The 18573-nt window shown below is 38.2% G+C and overlaps 1 protein-coding gene across 1 annotated transcript in view; it reads right to left on the bottom strand.

Annotated features, from left to right (window-relative positions):
* Positions 1 to 18573, bottom strand: part of COL14A1 (collagen type XIV alpha 1 chain) — a gene marked incomplete at its 3' end in the record, with an annotated part of 211445 nt that overhangs the window by 136966 nt on the left and 55906 nt on the right. The window contains exons 9-14 of the mRNA XM_079722162.1: positions 16200 to 16351; positions 14557 to 14686; positions 12948 to 13093; positions 9849 to 9978; positions 6425 to 6564; positions 1009 to 1135 (exon numbers count right to left, since the gene is read on the bottom strand). Of these exons, the coding sequence (XP_079578288.1) occupies positions 1009 to 1135; positions 6425 to 6564; positions 9849 to 9978; positions 12948 to 13093; positions 14557 to 14686; positions 16200 to 16351 (825 nt within the window). The remainder of the gene's footprint in view (positions 1 to 1008; positions 1136 to 6424; positions 6565 to 9848; positions 9979 to 12947; positions 13094 to 14556; positions 14687 to 16199; positions 16352 to 18573) is intronic.

Raw genomic sequence — 18573 nt, 5'->3', positions numbered from 1 at the left:
GTGCCTAAATCACTCTCTAGTAAGAAGTTAAATCCTAGAGAAAAACGTTCATCCTTTTAATCTTGTACATGTGGCTGCCATCAGAAATGAAGTATAATTTATCAGACATCCATTATTTTACTGCTTACACACTTCTGGGATGTACAACAGAGACCATAACATCTAATTACACCCAAAATGAATTGTCAGTCACTGATTTTTATTATATGAAATCAGAGATTTTAAAACTCTTTGACAGGATACCATGAGAATTCCAACTACAGTTAGCCCTTGTGAGATTTTGCAAAATTACTGAACTTTTTTCTGTGAACATTATTTCTCAGTCCAGCTTATTTCTCATCTCTCTCCAGATTACCTTCTCATCTCAATACAGCACTAAATTTGTTTCCAAGTGCAATTCATGATAGGTCCAGAAAGCAAACAATAGAATTTTTCCACCAGGAGGCAAAAAGAAGTTATATTTATTGACTACAGGGTATATATAGAAAAGAAAAATAATGCATTCATGCTTTATTTTTTATTTTAGTATTTAAAATATCCCATATTGTTGTATTAATATTGCAAGCTGCATGAAAATAATTATTGGCTATAGATTGATGTATTAGGTTAAATGGTATGAAACCATCATTTTTTGTAGGTCAAAAACTGTTGGAGAGCTGTAATTTTGGAAGTTCAACTTAATATACACATATATCAATGGAAGAAATGTGAAAATTTTATGTCAATAGAACAAAAGAAACAGTGTGAGATCAGGAAGAGAACAATGCACACTTTTATTTAACTGAGACCTTTGAACTTAGATGGTCCTGTCCCTCTTTCCCTTGCTTTGAAAGAAAATAATTAGCCAGTAGGCATTCTATTCACCTAGTTGTTCATTGGGTAATAATACTATAAAGTAAACAAATATTAAAATGCAATCTCTTCAAAATCACAATTGAAGAAGCTGCTCCAGCTTCTGGTTTCCATACAGTTACTCTTGGAAACTTTTCAAACCATAATAAGGCTTACCTGTGGTAAAAATTCCAGTCAGAGGCTCCGACTGTCCTTCATCATAGATGGAGAAAATGGCAACAGTATACTCGGTGAGGGGTGTCAAGCCCTTCAGAGGGAATGTAGTAATAGGATCAACTTCAACCTGCAAAAGAAAGAAGTCATAATAGCTATATCAGATACTCTCTAAATATAGGAAACAGAAGCCATTTTATTGTCTGCAGTTCACTTGGCTGGCAGCAGAGCTGTAAGTACTGCAAAAGAGATACTAAATTATAAAACCATTTAGATATTCACATTTCTAATCTTACAACCCTAAATAGAATATCCATCAGTTAATTCTCATGACATAGTTGCAACCAATATTATTTCCATTCATTAAAGATATAGAAAGTGAAGTACATAAAATTTGCAATGCTAATACAAATAAATGTAATGTTTATAGCCAGATTTGCTAGGAGTAGCCAGTCATGCACAATAACTTCTGTAGGAGTTAAATAGATGAGCAACCATGCAGGAGAAGGTGAGTACAGTTGCTGTTATTTTGGTTCTTCAATGAGTCAACATTTTTTTCTTAACATCTTCATTGGAGTATCATTGCTTTACAATGGTGTGTTAGTTTCTGCTTTATAACAAAGTGAATCAGCTATACATATACATATATTCCCATATCTCCTCCCTCTTGCATCTCCCTCCCAGAGTCAACATTTTTTAATTGGTAAGTTTCACATAAAAAGAGAAATCCCTGGTCAGACACACTAACTTTCTTTCCATGTCTTTCCCACATCAGGGACCTGCACATGCAATTCATTCGGTCTGAAACCCTATTTCCTTGGCTCTTTTCAAAATTAGGGCTTCACCATCTGTCAGGACTGTGCTTATATTTCACCTCCTCATGGGGGTGTTCATTTTTCTACGTATCTCAGTAGGGTGATTCTGTAACATTGTCCTTGTTTGTTTTCTCCCTAGCACCCATCCCAGCCTGAAATTATTTTATTTCCTAGTAGAAGATGTTTATTATTTCCTGCATAGAGTGTAAGCCCCTTGAGGTCAGGACCTTGTTTAGTTTCTTTGCTACTATATGTTGAATTATATATATTTTTTGAGTGAATAGAATACATAAATGAAAACTGAGACGGAAGCACAAAAGATCCATTTTACAAGAGATTTAAAAAAAAGGTGGGGGGGGCTCATCTGAGCAAAGAGTTAATCCAGAAACCATAGACATCTTGAAGGAATTGACCTCAGGTCAAAAAAAAGATTGCCAGCCCTGGGGGAAGGAGTTTCCCTTTTCACGTTTCTGGAACTCTGAGCCACTCTGCTAGAGAGGGCCAGCCAACCCCAGCCTTTTCAGCCACCCCAGACATGGATTGAAGTCATCTTGGAAGTTTCAGCCCAGTCAAGTTCCCAGATGAATGTAAGAGTCACCTTAGCTGAAACCACATAGAGCAGAGACAAGCTGACCCTGCTGAGCCTGCCCAAGTTACATAATCATGGGTTGTTATTTTAAGCCAGAGTGTTGGTTACATAGCAATAGTTAATTGAAAATATATATTATCTTCTTCTGAATCTAGGCCTGATAATATTATGGTTAATTCTTAGCATTTAATGTTTACTCTGGTCTGGGTATTATCTCATGCTTTACATGCATTAGTTGTACTTACATCCTTACCACAACATTGTAAGGTAGCTTATTATTACTCCTAAGTGGAAGATGGGAAAAATGAGACTCCGAAAAGTTAAGGAACTTGCCCAAAGGAAAGCCAGCTAGTTCCTAAAACTTAAACACAAGTGTTTCACCCTCTAAATTAGCTGTTTGTAAATACTATTTACAGTATGGCTCCATTATTTAAACTCACAGAAAAGACAAATACGTAACATATGAGTTCAAGATGTTCTTCTAAACTATATTTCCTATTGCTTTCTGTTGTTTTGAATCGTAATGGCTAAGATTTACTGAGCACTTATAATGTGCCAAGGACCTTACATTCATTGTTTTATTTAGCCTCCTTATCCCCCATCAAACACTAGGTATTTATAATGACTGTTTTACAAATGAGGAACCTGAGGCCCAAAGACCTTAACCAACTTTCCTGGAGACATAAAACTATTAACTGGAATGAATAGTTAGGCCTTGGTATACTTATATATAAGTGTGTATATATACATATATATATATATACATACACACATATATACACACATATATATATGTAAAAGCATATGTATTTTGAACATTATATATTGAATATATATATATATTTTTTCAACAGATACATATATATAGATCTGTTGAATAGATCTAGTTTATTAAAGACATTTTATTTGATACTGAACAGACCATATTTTATGCATTAATTATTGATCATTTTATTTCATCAAATGAAAACTTCTAGGTATCATTTATTTTTACTTGTTATCATATTATGTTTTAGATTAAGTTCTGGAACTCATTTTATTGGTAGTACTTTTAAGATGTAAGAGAAGAATTTGGGAAAATGGTAAGAAATGACTATGATTCATTGTTATGCAACGATTTTTGAGAAAAAATTTTCGAACTACCTAACAAAAAATTCACTTCAGCCTATTCTAGGATGGATGAAGAGAATCCTTGATGAGGAATGAGGGACTTGGGCTCTGCTCTGGGCTCTATTGTTGAGTCACTGCTGTAGGGGACTGGACTCGTCTCTCAGAGTCTAAAAACTGTGGCCTTTCATTTATAAAACTCAAATGGCAGCACTTTAGTTCTCCATCATGTTTGCACATTTCCCCAAATCTTTTCACAGTACATGCTATCTGAGATGACTTCTTTCTGCAGTTTGATAGGTCAGGCTTTGGCAACATTTTTTTCTATAAAATTTGCACAAGGTGCTCTCTGTAAAAACCTCAGAGGCTGTCTCAGGATTAGCACTCAATGTGTGTTAGCTGCCATCATCATCATCATCATCACCATCATCATCATCACCATCAACATTACCTCCATCATCATTATCACCACCATCATCATCACAATCACCATCATCATCATCACCATCATCCTCATCACCATCACCATCATCATCATCCATAATCATCATCACCATAATCATTATCACCACCATCATCATCATCACCATCACCATCATCACCATCGTCACCATCACCATCATCATCATCACCATCATCATCACCATCGTCACCATCACCATCATCACCATCATCCTCATCACCATCATCATCATCACCACCACATCATCACCATCACCATCATCACCATCATCATCATCACTATCATCATCACCACCATCATCATCATCACCATCACCATCATCATCATAATCATCACCATCACCATCATCAGTAGCAGCAGCGTTTGTTTAAGTGCTCTGTTTTATTTTATTTTTTTTGGACTCCAAAAGTTAGGGAGAGGGGTCATGCAGAAAAGACACAGAGGAGGAAGAAGAAGTGAAGGAGGGAAGATGGGAGGAAGTGAAGCAGAGAAATAGGATTTTTTTTTTTTTTCGGTACTCGGGCCTCTCACTGTTGTGGCCTCTCCTGTTGCAGAGCACAGGCTCCGGACATGCAGGCTCAGCGGCCATGGCTCACGGGCCCAGCCGCTCCACGGCATGTGGGATCTTCCCAGACCGGGGTACGAACCCGTGTCCCCTGCATCGGCAGGCGGACTCTCAACCACTGCACCACCAGGGAAGCCCTGTTATTTTAATTGTTCAATGAGTCAACATTTTTAAATTGGCAAGTTTCACATAGAAATAAAAATCCTTGGTCACATAGTCAAGGGGAACAAGACCTGGCAGCCCCTGGCTAGATTTCTGTGCAGCAACCATCTTCAGGAGCTGACACCAGCTGCTTCCTGGATGAATGTATACAAACTCCCCGGCAGGGTAGTCCCCACCACACCCAGCATCCATGTCACTGTAACCCATTGTCCGTTGTCATTTATTGTTGTCTTTCAGTAGAGAATTTCTTCTAGATGCATGTCCCCAAAATGGGAATATGAAATATAACCTAAGGTAGCTTCATATTTCAAGAAAAACAGGTGAGACTGTATTTCTTTGCAAGTGCGACAATTTCTGCACTCATTTACATTATCTGCATAACCTACTGACACAGCTGAATTTGCAACCCTTGGGAAAGTAGTTTATTTATCGGTGATAACAAAGAGACACCGATAGCTCGGTGCTTTTGACTTCCTTCTTTTTCTACTCCAGGATCTCATCTTCAAAAGCAAAGCAGCTAGTCTAAAGATTCCAGCTTCGTCAGAATTATTTGCCCTCAGGATTTTTGAAGATTTAATGAAAGATGTTGAACAGTATTTCTGTACTGTTAGCAAATGTGCAGTTATAGTCCATTCATTACCTAGGGTCCCGTATGATGGCACATTCCACAAAATATTGCTTGGATTTACTTGTAGGAAAAAGTTTGTCTCTGCATATGAAAATATTTGCTTTATTTGGTCAGAAAATAGAAATCATGTAATCCAACATATTTCCCTTGTTGTCTTAGCTTCTTGGACCAAGATAAGGAAAAAAAAATAACTTTGCTATCTAGCCGGCTAAAATATATTTCCAAGGAGAGAATTTCTGAAGAGTATTCGTCACTGAGTGCAAAATACTGTATCTTCATGGATTTCAATAAGTTCTGTTATTTGAAAATATCTTCCTACACAAAACCTGAATGATTCAGTTTTCAATGTAAGCTCATTGAACTAGGGTCTTTCAGATGCCAGTTTACTAAAAAGCAGAGGGATAACCTGAAAAACACTGATATTTCCAGTTTACTACTTGTGTGAAGATACATACTTCCTTATCCCTATTCGCTGGGGCAGACTGTATTTTCCAAAGATGGCTGTGTCAATATCTAGCTCCCATCCCACTTGCCTCCCACCATAGATTGGCACTGTTCTCCTCCCCATCTTGAATCCATGCAGGGACTTGTGGTATCTCTTACCTATGGAGTGTGGTGGAGGTGATATTTCTGTGACTTTTGATGCTAGGTAACAAAAGGTGACACAGCTTTCACCCAGCACTCTCTCTGTCTCTCTGGATACATGTCTGGGGACTCCTGAGCCAGCAGGTAAAAAGTCCAGCTCTCCTAAAGCTGTCATGCTGAAGGGATCACATGAAGAATCTACTTAGAGATACAGAGAGCCGCTCCAACTCCCAGCTGGTCCAGTCTTTCCAGACCAGGTACCAGACATGAACATGGAAGCTGCTGTGATGACATCAGCTCCAGCCACTACCTGGCTACAGCCTCAAGAGTGACTCCAAGCCAGAACTACACACCCAACTCCAATTCCTGACCCACAGAAAACAGCAAGAGAAAATAAATAATTAGTATTGCTTTGAGCCACTGTGTTTTGGGATGATCGGTTACATAGCCATAAAAAACTAAGACCCAACCACTGGAAAAATGCACATCCTGTTCCACAGCTTACCTCATTGATTTCAGTCCCATCGGCGTTGTTATATACAATCCGATAACCACTGATCTTTCTTGAAGTTGGGTCCCAGGCTAACCGAGCACTGTTAGAGCCAACACTGGAGATTCTCAGGTTTCTGGGTGGACTTAAGGGCACTTTGCAATAAACGAAAAATAAAATTTTTCTGGAATTCAGTGCAGTAAAGGGCACTTTGCAGTAAACGGAATTTTAAATAACATACATGTAAAAAACACTCCCAAAACACAGCACCTCTGACTTCTGAACTACTTACATATGAAAAATTTCACCCAGATAATAACTGATAACGAAGAACATTAACACATCAACAAAGAAAAAAAGTTTGCCTTGTAGAGAATGAATAGTAGCAACCGATTACACATTCTTAGAAATAAATGAGGTTTAGGTAAATCTTCTGTGCCTTTCTTTTCTAGTCAAAGCTATTATTATAGGCTGATACAAATAAAAAACATAATGGATCAAAAACCAGGACACCTGAAATTAGATCTTAGCTATTGCATTCAACTATCATCGGATCCTGGCAAAGTCACTGTACTCCCCCGATCCACAGTTTCCCATACGTGAAATGGTTTCCCATCTGCCATCTCCACGTGAGTATCTATTAGGCATTTCCACCTTAACATGTCCAAACCCGAACCACTGACTCCTGCCACCTCTCCCAGTCTTCTCTGTCAGTCTCTTTCTCTGAACAAATGAAAACTCCATGCCTCCCATTGCTCAGGCCAAAAACCTTGGAGTCATCCAAGATTCAGGTTTCTGGACATGTGTCCCCTTCTCAATGAAGCTTTCCATGATCACCTTACGTAAGATAATACTTCTACCTCAATACTACCTAACTCCCTTCCCGGATTCATTTTTTTTTTTTCATTGCACATTTATTGGTCTCTTGTCTCTCTCTTTGAATATACTATAATCTCAGGGGATTGCAGAATTTGGTTTAATTTTGTTCCCCTCTTTATCCCCAGTATTGCAAGTTCTCAATAAATATTTCTTGAATCAACGAGTAGGAGTCTTGCCCTGGATACATCCCGCTGGCTTTGTGAGACAAGACAGAAATAAACACTTTGCTGTGGCTTTAAAAGTAGTTAGAGAGGTGTTAATATTTCTGCAGATTCCTGACTACCAATTCCAAAGCTTTTTTCACTTTTTGAAGGACCCCTTTCTGAGTCAACAGATAAAATTTGTCAATAATCTTTGAGGGCTTCATGAGCTTTTACAGGTTTACAGTAAAAAACAGTTGTTAAGATTGACTGCAGGCTTTCTATGAGCCTGAGATGTAACACATTATCTCATTAAATCCTTACTTTAGACAGCAAGGAGAGAGTTACAATTAGCCCCATTATACAGATCATGAAACTGAGGTAACTTGGCCAAGGTCACAGTTACTAGAAGCAGAAGAGCAGTTTGAATTTAACCCAGGCAATTGATCAATTGATTTGAGAGCCTGTGCTGATAGAACCAGCAGAATAACAACCTAGGAGATAAATCATGACAATTGTCGGCTGTAGCCATAAGCATGATGTTTCCTCACCCCAAAAGCTCACCCTTTCATTAATTCAATATGTACCGATTATATGGTAATAAAGAACCTATAGGACTTGGTGACTCTCTATACTTAAAGGGCTAGAAAGAAAGTGTAGGAGAGAGAAAAGCAATGTAATTACTTTAAGTGCTATGCATACTTAGCTCTAAATTTTTCTGGAGTTCAGTTACTCTTGGCAGTATAGTGGAACAATGTCTAGTTTCCTCAGTGCATAAAAGTATCAGTCTCAGGAACAGGTAGCCAGGATATCATTTTTAGGACTTTTTAAAAAATCAACTACTAATGGGAAAGCGTCACGGACACTTTTTAAAATTACAAGTATCTGCTTTTTGAAAGTTCAATTTAGGCCACTTTGCCCTTGCAAAGGACCAACATTAGTACCTAACTGAAGGTTTCACTGACTGAAAGAAATCTAAAGAGGATTTTTGCTTTTATAAAAAAAGGCAAAAACAAAAGTAGCATTCAGGCTTTGCTTTGCAGCAAACCATTATGGAGACAGCCTGCACCCCAGGCAGCAAGAGCCGCCCTGCCAAGCTCCTTTCCCTGGAAACTACACTCAGCATCTCAGCATCAAGCCGCCACAGCTTTGAGCTCTGTCTGTGAGCATCTGTGCTTTATCTTGATTTATTTTGTGCATCCATTAGCAAGATGTGTCCTAAAATTAATTGCTTCTTTGCTTTATGTCATTCGGCTTGCGAAAGATTTCATGGGAACACTACTTTCAAAGCGTGGGGGAAGCCTGAATAAACAAATGAGTATTCTGAGTGAAAAAGAGAGATGGATGGTTGGGAAAAGTTTTCCTTCCAAATCTACAGAGTCCCAAAATTGACTTAAGTGATATATTAGATGCTTTCTGACTTATTTCTCTTCTCCTTCTTTCTTGGGCTCTCCCAGTTTTGTTGCTTTCATTACACCGGTCTTCCTCTGAAGAGCAAGACAACATAGCCTTGACTATCAAAGAATGGATGTGGGAGAAAATGTCCTTATTGTTAAATTTCTTTGTATGTTTCTCAAGTAGCATCTTCAAGACAAAAGCACAGTAGAAATCATGCTATTCACCTCCTTCCAGGCTCAGAGTGATGTGAGAGACCCCATCTCCTTGCCCTTTCTTATTCAAAACACAAAGAATAGACCCCTATTTTTAATCGTAGGTGACAAAACATTGTTACTTTGGCAGGGTAGCATTTTCTCTATATCATATTTTCAAATAGATAATTACAACTCTTAAAAATATTATGAACTCCCTACATTTGCCCAAATTAGCCTTGCCAATACCATTTTTACTCAATTTTAAAAAACTAATTATAATAATAATAGTCTGAGATCAGGAGGACATCAAAGATTTTCAGAAAAAAGTGTGAATTTTGGTATGAGTGGGAGTAAAAAAAAATACTGAGTAACTCTGTGTTAATAACTTTCATCTGTATTACTGTATTTAATCTTCTATCAACCACATGCTATAAGCTTATTGTTCCTCCTTTCACAGGCTCAATAATGCTCCATCACTTCCCCATTGTCACCCGCCCAAAATATAACTTTAGCTGGGATTCACATCTTGGCTGCTCTGATTCCAAAGCCCAGATTTTTCCCCCATATTCTGCTCTAGCATTTGGATTTAGACAAGGACACTGGTGGCATCATCTAGAGGATGCCACAGTTCAATTCTAGAATCCATGTGACTCAATAACAACAAGACGAGAAGAAATACACTTCCTTCCCCTAAATAAATTAGACATTTTCTTACGTTACAATTAGCTCTTACAAGGTTTCAACCTAAACCAGTATTTCTAATTCAGAATCCCCATATTTGTTTGGGCTTTTATTACAGCATTTCATCTGAGTGACTGAACCACTCACATGTTGTTTCTTGTCCTGTAACAGGGTCGCTGGCCTCTTCTCCAAACATAGCATAAACTGTGACTGTGTATTCCGTATTGGGCAACAACGCACTCAGCTCAATATCTGTGTGGGTCTCTCCAATTTTCATCTGAAAAGAACACACATTATCAGATCGTTTGCCAATGTGTATTATTCATGCTGATCAGAGCGCAGCTAAATACAGGTGAGACTTTATGTAATAAGACTCTGCCTCCTCACAAACCCTTCGTCAAACAGGTTTAAAGCCATAATTTTTTTCATTGTCTCATGTTATTTTATATTAGAACCAGAAGCTATGAAACCATATAAAACTGAATGTACCGTGTGTGCTCTTTTAGGATAACTTTTTTTTTTTTTTTTTTTTTTTTTTTTTTTTTTTTTTGCGGTGTGTGGGCCTCTCACTGTTGTGGCCTCTCCTGTTGCGGAGCACAGGCTCCAGACGCGCAGGCTCAGCGGCCATGGCTCATGTGCCCAGCCGCTCCACGGCATGTGGGATCTTCCCAGACCGGGGCACGAACCCGTGTCCCCTGCATCGGCAGGCAGACTCTCAACAACTGCGCCACCAGGGAAGCCCTAGGATAACTCTTTACATCTGGACCAGTGGTGCTGCAGCCAGAATAACAGTGTCAAATATTTGGTTCCCAGAAGAGCGTGGGTGGAGATGAATCAGAAATGTTCTCTACGAAGAGAGTAAGTTCCAGGCAGCATGCTGAGAGTGGGATGCCAAGTGGGCATCTTTCACCTCTTGGCTAATTCTCACCAGTCCTCTGACTGGATGCCCAGTTTTTGCTGCAGACCCTATGGAGAAAGACCAGTGTTGCCCCATTCAACAGAGGGGCTTGTCCACTTGGATTGCAAGTCCCTTCCAGGAGTCCAAAGAGATCAACCCACCTTGATGCCCAAATCGGCAATTTGCTTCTTGATTTGGGGATGATTTTTCTGACCCTGGGGGTCAGTCAAACTAGCCAACATCATCAGTGTGTGACAACTGTGTGACAACTGTGTGACAGGAATGGTTTTATTTTTGTTTTGGAAGGAGAAAAAATATCTCCATAGACTGTCCCCTGTCATACAACTGTCAGGGGTATGGTAAAATTAAAATGTTTAATTTTGAAATATCTCAGTGTATATAATATAAAGGTAGAGAAAACAACGTAATATTCCCTGATGCACCCACCACCCAAATTTAATAAATATCAACATTTTGTCACATGCACATCAGATCTTATTTTAAAAAGCACTATATAGTCAAATAAAACAAACTATTTCTCACCACCTCTACCCTAATGTTGAAGTGTATCTCATTGATACATTTTTTTACTTCTGCATACATACAAATATATCTGTAAGTAATATATGGTTCAGTATGTTTAACAATGTGCATAAATGGACCATTCAGTGTAATATTTTTATTACAGTTTATTATTTATTATTACAGTTTACTAAATTTATTATTTTATTAATATTTTATTGCCAGTTTTTTCCCTGGCAATGTTAGGTTTCAAGATTTAGCCATGTTGAAACACAGGGACAGAGTTCATATTATTTAATTCCCTTATGAGATTCTTTTGTATAAATATGCCATTATTTTCCATTCTGTTGATGAACATGGCAGTTGTTTGCAATATTTTGTTCTGACCAAGTGTCTGCATTGAAAAGTCCTTGAAGTATGTTTCTCTACGATATATACCTAAAAATTTGTATATATCTTTAACTTGATGAAATATTTCAAATTATTCTCCAAGGCAGCTGTACCAATTGACACACCAGTTTACACGAATATTTCTGTCTCCCCACATGCTCACTAATATGTAGCATAATTAGACTTTAAAAAGTCTGCTAATCTATTGGGTGTGAACTGGTATTCCTGTCTTTTTTATTTTTGTCTTTCCTGGTGAAGCTTAGTGTCTTTTTAGCATCATTTTAAAGTTTCCCTTCCACCAAAATAATTCAGATCGACATTAAATCCAAGTGGGCAAAAACTGTCTAATTCTTGGTAATAAAAGAACACATGTCACCAATATTCTGTTCTTGACACTAGAATCACCATATTATTGGCCCTAAAGATTCTTGTCAAAAGAGGCAGGTTTTAGATAATGTTAAAGGGTTGAGTGCTATACTCCCTCTCATATCCACTCCACCTGCCTGGTCAACACTCCCAATGGTCACAGACATCTCTGCTTTATTCCTTGAATATCCATATTGTAGTAATTTTTAACTATAAATTAAAAAGGACAAAAATAAATGATTTGAAAGTCAAAGATTCATCATTTAAAATGGAAAAAAATGCAAAAAAATCCACATCCATGAGATACATTTATCTACCTCTCAAATTAGTAAAACAAATTTTTCAAAGTCAGTGTACATAGGGTCATCACAGTCATTTGTGAACTGCATAGAGTAATATAAATTGTATAAAATTTCTCTAGAGTAAGGTGGTAATACCTAGTATAAGCCTTAATAATTTGCATACTCTTTGAAAAATAAACTTCACTTCTAGGAATTTATCCTAAGGAAATAATCAGATAACCATACAAAGTTATATGTTAAGAATGGTCCCCAAAGTATATTTATATAGCAAATTATCTCTTTTTTTTTGGCCGAGCCCCTATGCAGCTTGCAAGATCTTAGTTCCCCGACCGGGCCCTGGCAGTGAAAGTGTGAGTCCTAACCACTGGACTGCCAGGGAATTCCCCTATATAGCAAATTATGCAAATGTCCAATAGCATGAGATTAATTAAACATGACCTGGTACAAAACAACAATGGAATATTATAAAGTTGTTTAAATGACTATATAAAATATTATTGAATGGTATGGAAAGATATTCACAGTAAGCAAAAGAAAAACTACAAGGAAAACTACAAAACCATTCCCATTGGTTGTGTTTAAAATGCACTGGAAAAGACTCTTAACTAAATGTTAACAATGGCTACCTCTAGGTGGTGGGATTACAAGTGATTTTTTTCTTTTGCTAATGTGACTTTTATAAATTTTATACATTTTTGTAGTAAAAACAAACCAAACTATGTTAAGGAAGTCAAAAATTCTAGGACTCTGGTAGGCAGCATGCATTACCTCTTTTTCATCCCCAGCCAGGCCTTCCGTGAGAGGAGCGTAAAGGATCAGGTACCCTGACGCTCCAGCCACTGGGTTCCATCTCGCCCTCAGACTGTTCTCAGTCACATCGTACAGTTCAAGGTTGGAAGCTATAGGTAAAGCAACTGCAAGAGGAGTTTGTTTTTAATGGTCAGCCATTTATCAGTGTGCTTGCTTATTTCAAGGTATCTATCTATATGTTAGGGTCTAAAGCTAAACATATTTTTCAGGTATTTTTTGTCCTTGAATCTGTTCACATGGCCATATAAGCCCCTTTGGGGAAGGTAAACATAATGAATGTTTAAGAGCAGGAATGACACCTTTTAGCTTCTTATATCTCATTACAGTGATAGGCACATCTGTCTGGGAGCCAGTCAAGAGTAGGGAGACTCTTCTGACCATTGTTTTATACCCATTACCAAGCATAGTGTCTGACCTGCAGCAGCCATTAAAGATAGTTGTTGGTTCACTTAATAAATGACAGAATGGGGGGCTGGATGAACAAATACATGAATAACTAGATACTCATCAACACATTCAATCAGAGACAGTAAGGAGACATGACTGTCGGTAACAATAGGGTTTGAGAACAATACAATAATCAAGAAATAGGATTTGCCATATTGGAGAGGTAGGGAAAAAGGGATTAAGAATAAATTGCAAGTTCCTGGCTTAAACAATGTCAATAAAAACTATGAAATGTTGTTTTCAAATATAATTCCAGGTCCTGCTTGCACTCCCAACCACAATGTCAAGTTCAGGACTTTGCTTACAGGTGCAGTTCCCTATCATACTTCTATTGGCGTGCCCGTAGTACTTCCCTGCACTAATCTGTTTGTATATCCTTGAGTTGCATTTTTTCCTTTGCTAGTCTAAAACTTTCTTAAGGGCAGGGATTGCTGCTAAACATATTTCTGCAAAGCAGGAGTATTAATACCTGCCTTACAAATTGCTTTCAGGGATAAATCCAATAATGTGTTGGATGGGGAGTGTGATTATCATAAAGCCTGGCACCTTGTTATTGGTCTATCAGAGGCAGAGTTTTTAGATCAACTTTATATACTACCTGGCATGTAATAGGAACTCAATTAATGTTTGAAATAACTAAATGAGTGGGTGATCAAGTTTCTTAAGATTATCTCTTCCCAGGATTCTCTGAACATGTGTGCATGTATATATGTGTGTGTGATCGTGGTCTTGCTCAGTTAAGGAATGACTGACTAGTATTCATAAGTTTTAATTACAGTGATACTCATAAAGAAAACAGATGTAATGTACTTTCCCTAATATTCTACTAGGCAAGAGAGCTACAGAGCTCCTTCTCTACTTCTAATGACAAATTCAAGCCCACTGCTTAGTTTATAATAAGAATTCACTAAATATTTGTTTATTAAATGAATAAATGTATTTTGCACCCTTCATCGCTAAGATTTCTCTCTCCTAAACATACCAGAGTTTTATAATATCCCTCCCAATATATGGCACCTGCAAACTGCAAATATAGCATGGACCAGTACTACATACAGCACAACTAAGCCACCTGAGCAATGTCATACAGAATCAGAAGTGGGTACAATTCAATACACACGTGTGGTTTCAGTTCCCCGAAGGCCTTCACTAGCAGTATGAGCATATATTGCAAAGACTGCTATCTGATATTCAGTTAAAGACATCAAGTTTTTCAATACCGTGGAAGATATGCTTCCATCCACCACCACCTGTTGAAAACAGTTTGAGGAATGAGAAAATGGAATATCTTACATGCAGACTGGAAATCCAAAAGCAAAAATATCTCTAGCAAGGACCTTTCATTAAATATTTTCTTATTTGCACCACATTCTCTTTTCCACTGTGGCAGTCAATTCCCCTTGAATTCTCACGTGAAGTGACCCACCTTTTAGGAATATGTCCAAAAGTCCCTTACTAATTCACATCTAATGGAAACTGTGTCATTCCCAAGCTAATTGTTATCCTAATCACATCCACTTAGTAACAGTTGACATGTGATATTTTTCCATGGAGCTTTAGGAAGCATTTAAAAGGTTTATTAGTAATGAAAAAGATAGAGCTATTGGAAGCACTCTGATTTTTTAAGTCCAGATGATTTAAACCTCTAGAATCTACTCAAACACTTAAAAAAAACAAAACCCAAAAAACATAAATCCTGCCATAATGCAGAAGAAAACTGTGAAACATGCTGAGGTCAATCAGAGGTTAGAACAACAAAAGGTTAGCACTTCAAAAGAAGAGAGGGAGGGACTTTCCTCGCGGTGGTTAAGAATCCACCTGCCAATGCAGGGGACACAGGTTTGATCCCTGGTCCAGGAAGATCCCACATGCCACGGAGCAACTAAGCCTGTGTGCCACAACTACTGAGCCTTATGCTCTAGAGCCTGCAAGCCACAACTACCAAGCCCACGCACCACAACCACTGAAGCCCACGCACCTAGAGCCCGTCCTCTGCAACAAGAGAAGCCACCGCAATGAGAAGACCGCGCACCGCAACAAAGAGTAGCCCCCACTCAATGCAGCTAGAGAAAGCCCATGCGCAGCAACAAAGACCCAGTGCAGCCTTAATTAATTAATTAATTAATAATTCAAAACAAAAAAAGGGAGATTTCATCACATTTTAACATATTCCCTGTATCAGACATGAAATGGGAACCATCCAATCATCTGGCAATAGATGTTCTCTCCTGTGATGGCCAACCCATGAGAAAGGCCAGCCACGGGTGCTTTATTATGGCTTCTCTTTTGCACGAATCTCCACAAACATCCAGGAAATCCCAAACCCTGGAGGACTATATGACCACATTATTTGGAACACACAGACTTCCTTAAGGCAGAAAGTTCAGACCACTCCCAAAGTAGAAAGAAAATATCAGTAGCAAAAGGGGATTCTGGCCAGATAATTAACGACTGATTCCTTTTGCCTCAGAACTCATTAATTTTTAAAATCACAAAAAAGTAAAGTCAAAATAAGTTGTGTTAGAAATGGACACACGACCAGTTCTGAAGGTTCCTTGATGGAGGTAAGAGGAGAAGATGTAAATACCATAACCTAGAGAGATAGAAGAGCAACATAGACACATGGAAATGTATTTCAGCCAAACAATTTTAAATGCTGTGACAGAATAATCTCCTTATATACACATTTCTCTCTTGTCTTCACTACCGTACAAGAATTGAGAGAATGAAAATAATGGTTAGAAAATACTGTCTCCTTATTACCTCTTCTGGTTTTCCACCCCTGGCAGGATAATACACGACTCTGTATTTTTCCACTTTTCCTGGGGCATGAGTCCAGTTTACCATAAAGCTCCTGGCAGTGACTTCAGAAGTAATCAGTTCTGTAGGTGGCCCAATGGTGGCAAGGGCTGAGGCTAAATTTTAAAGAAACACATACAATGAGCCTCTTTCCCATAGTTATTTCTTATGAACCTAGGAAACTCCACTAGTCAGAAATGATTGTTGATTTTATGCTGCCTCTAAGATTTTCATCTCTAGATAAATTAATTCAGTAATTCATTATAGGCATACCTCAGAGATATTGTGGGTTCAGTTCCAGACCTCTGCAATAAAGCAAGTCACACAATTTTTTTGGTTTCCCGATACATATAAAATTTATGTTTATCTTATACTGTAGTCTGTTAAGTGTGCAATTGCATTATGTCTAAAAAATATATATATATATACATACCTTAATTTAAAAATAATGCTTTTGAAAAAAAATGGCACCCATAGACTTGCTCAACACAGGGTTGCCACAAACTCAGTCTGTAAAAAACACAATATCTGCAAAGTGCAATAAAGCGAAGCACAACAAAACAAGGTATGCCTGTACAACATTTGTTTATTGAAACATTTGTCTATTAGGTACCAATCACTATGCTAGGTTCTGAGGATACAACCTTAAATAAGACATAGCCCTTGACCCTAAGGAAATTTCTTGCTGTAGAATAGTAAAAAAACAAAAACAAAACACAACATTAATTGAGTTTCTATCTAAAGGTACTCTTCTGAGCTCTTTAAAAGTATTACCTCATTTAATTCTCAATAGTTTCTATTATTGTTCCCATGTTGTAGGTGAGAAAACCAAGTCAGCATGATGTGAAATAACTTGCCCAAGTCACAGTATTAGTGAGTATCAGAGCTGAGATTGATACCCAAGCTTCTTGACACAAGAGCCTGTGTTTTTATGCAAAAGAGGGTACCGCCTCTATACTGAAGACCTCAACAAAAGGCCAATATTTAAAAGTAAAAAGAGAAGAAAAAGCAACTAATATATACTGAATGTCCACTATAAGCTAAACATCATGTAAGCACTTTGTGTGTGTTATATACACGTTAAAACAATGAGTCTGTAAAAGATTTGGGACATGTAAAGTTTAAGGTCCTTGAACTTTAGGATTTATTATCTGCTAGGGGCATTTACTTAAAGGGACTTTAGTAGCCATAACAATGGGGAAAAAAACATAGTTATGGAACACTAACTATGGCCAGGTACTTTATTACATGTTTTATCAGCAACCACATGTAGAATTTTTTGTGGGTAAAAATGGGTTCTAAAGTCATCTCATCAAGCACCTCAGAGAAATTTATTCAGGAAGCTACTACTTGGCTGCCCAACCTAGTCCCAAGAGTTCTAGTCCAGGGAAAGAGGACTGATGGAAGAGAGAAGGACAAGTAGCCAAACAGAATCATTCCACACCCTGGGTACAGTAAAGGCAGGAAATAAAACCAAACTCTTAAAGCAAGATCTGAATATTACCTTCTTCTCAGATCACATCCCTATTAACCAGGTGTAACCTGTAGACCAATGATATCATGAGGAACAAGGGTTAAAAATTCCACGATGGCTGAGCATCCAGGAAGATAGAGCAGATGTGCTTTTCCCTACTCTTCCCCTCAAGTACAACCAAAATTTCTGAAAATTATGTATAAGACAAGAATAAGACCCTGGAAAGTAAAGAGAAGAAGGTAGATGGGCAAGGGACTGTTGGACGCAGGGAATGGTACAGTGGTGAGTTCCCTGAGTTTCCTTTTGCCTCATGTATCCTAGACATAGCTCTAAAGAATCCAGCCACCTAGAAACACAAACAAATACAGACAAAAACATTCCAATGAAGCCTGCTCTCTCTAGCCAAAGGGCCAGGAGAGAAGCAGCCTGCCAAGACAGAAAACTTTTAGGCAATAACTGCTCTAGTCTAGACAAAAGCCACAGGAAAAAAAACCCAACTGTGGACCTATCCCCACCATACCAGCAAAGGTCAAGTGGGGAGCCAAGACATCTACCTTTCCTGACTGTAACAGAGTGCCCCAACATTTACCCTCATCCTATCTGCAACCAGGGTGGTAGGAGAAAATACCAAATAGGGAAAAGAGACAATCATCCCTGACAAGAAGTAACAAATCCTTCCACCTCACTTCCATCTGTGATATATGGGGAAACCACATGAAGAGCTGGGACTTCCATCCCCACCTGGTAGTACTGAGGCACCACTCCTCTTTCCCTCTGGGGTAGTATCACAGTAGATCTGGTGGTAAGTCAGTACTTGAAGAAATAAGGCCTGTAAAATTCTCAAATTTGACAAAAGTTGCAAAC

The sequence above is a fragment of the Hyperoodon ampullatus genome (assembly GCF_949752795.1).
Source record: "Hyperoodon ampullatus genome assembly, chromosome: 17".
In the NCBI taxonomy this organism is placed as follows: domain Eukaryota; kingdom Metazoa; phylum Chordata; class Mammalia; order Artiodactyla; family Ziphiidae; genus Hyperoodon; species Hyperoodon ampullatus.
Note: the sequence above shows the minus strand (reverse complement) of the source record. Positions and strands in the feature narration are given on the sequence as shown.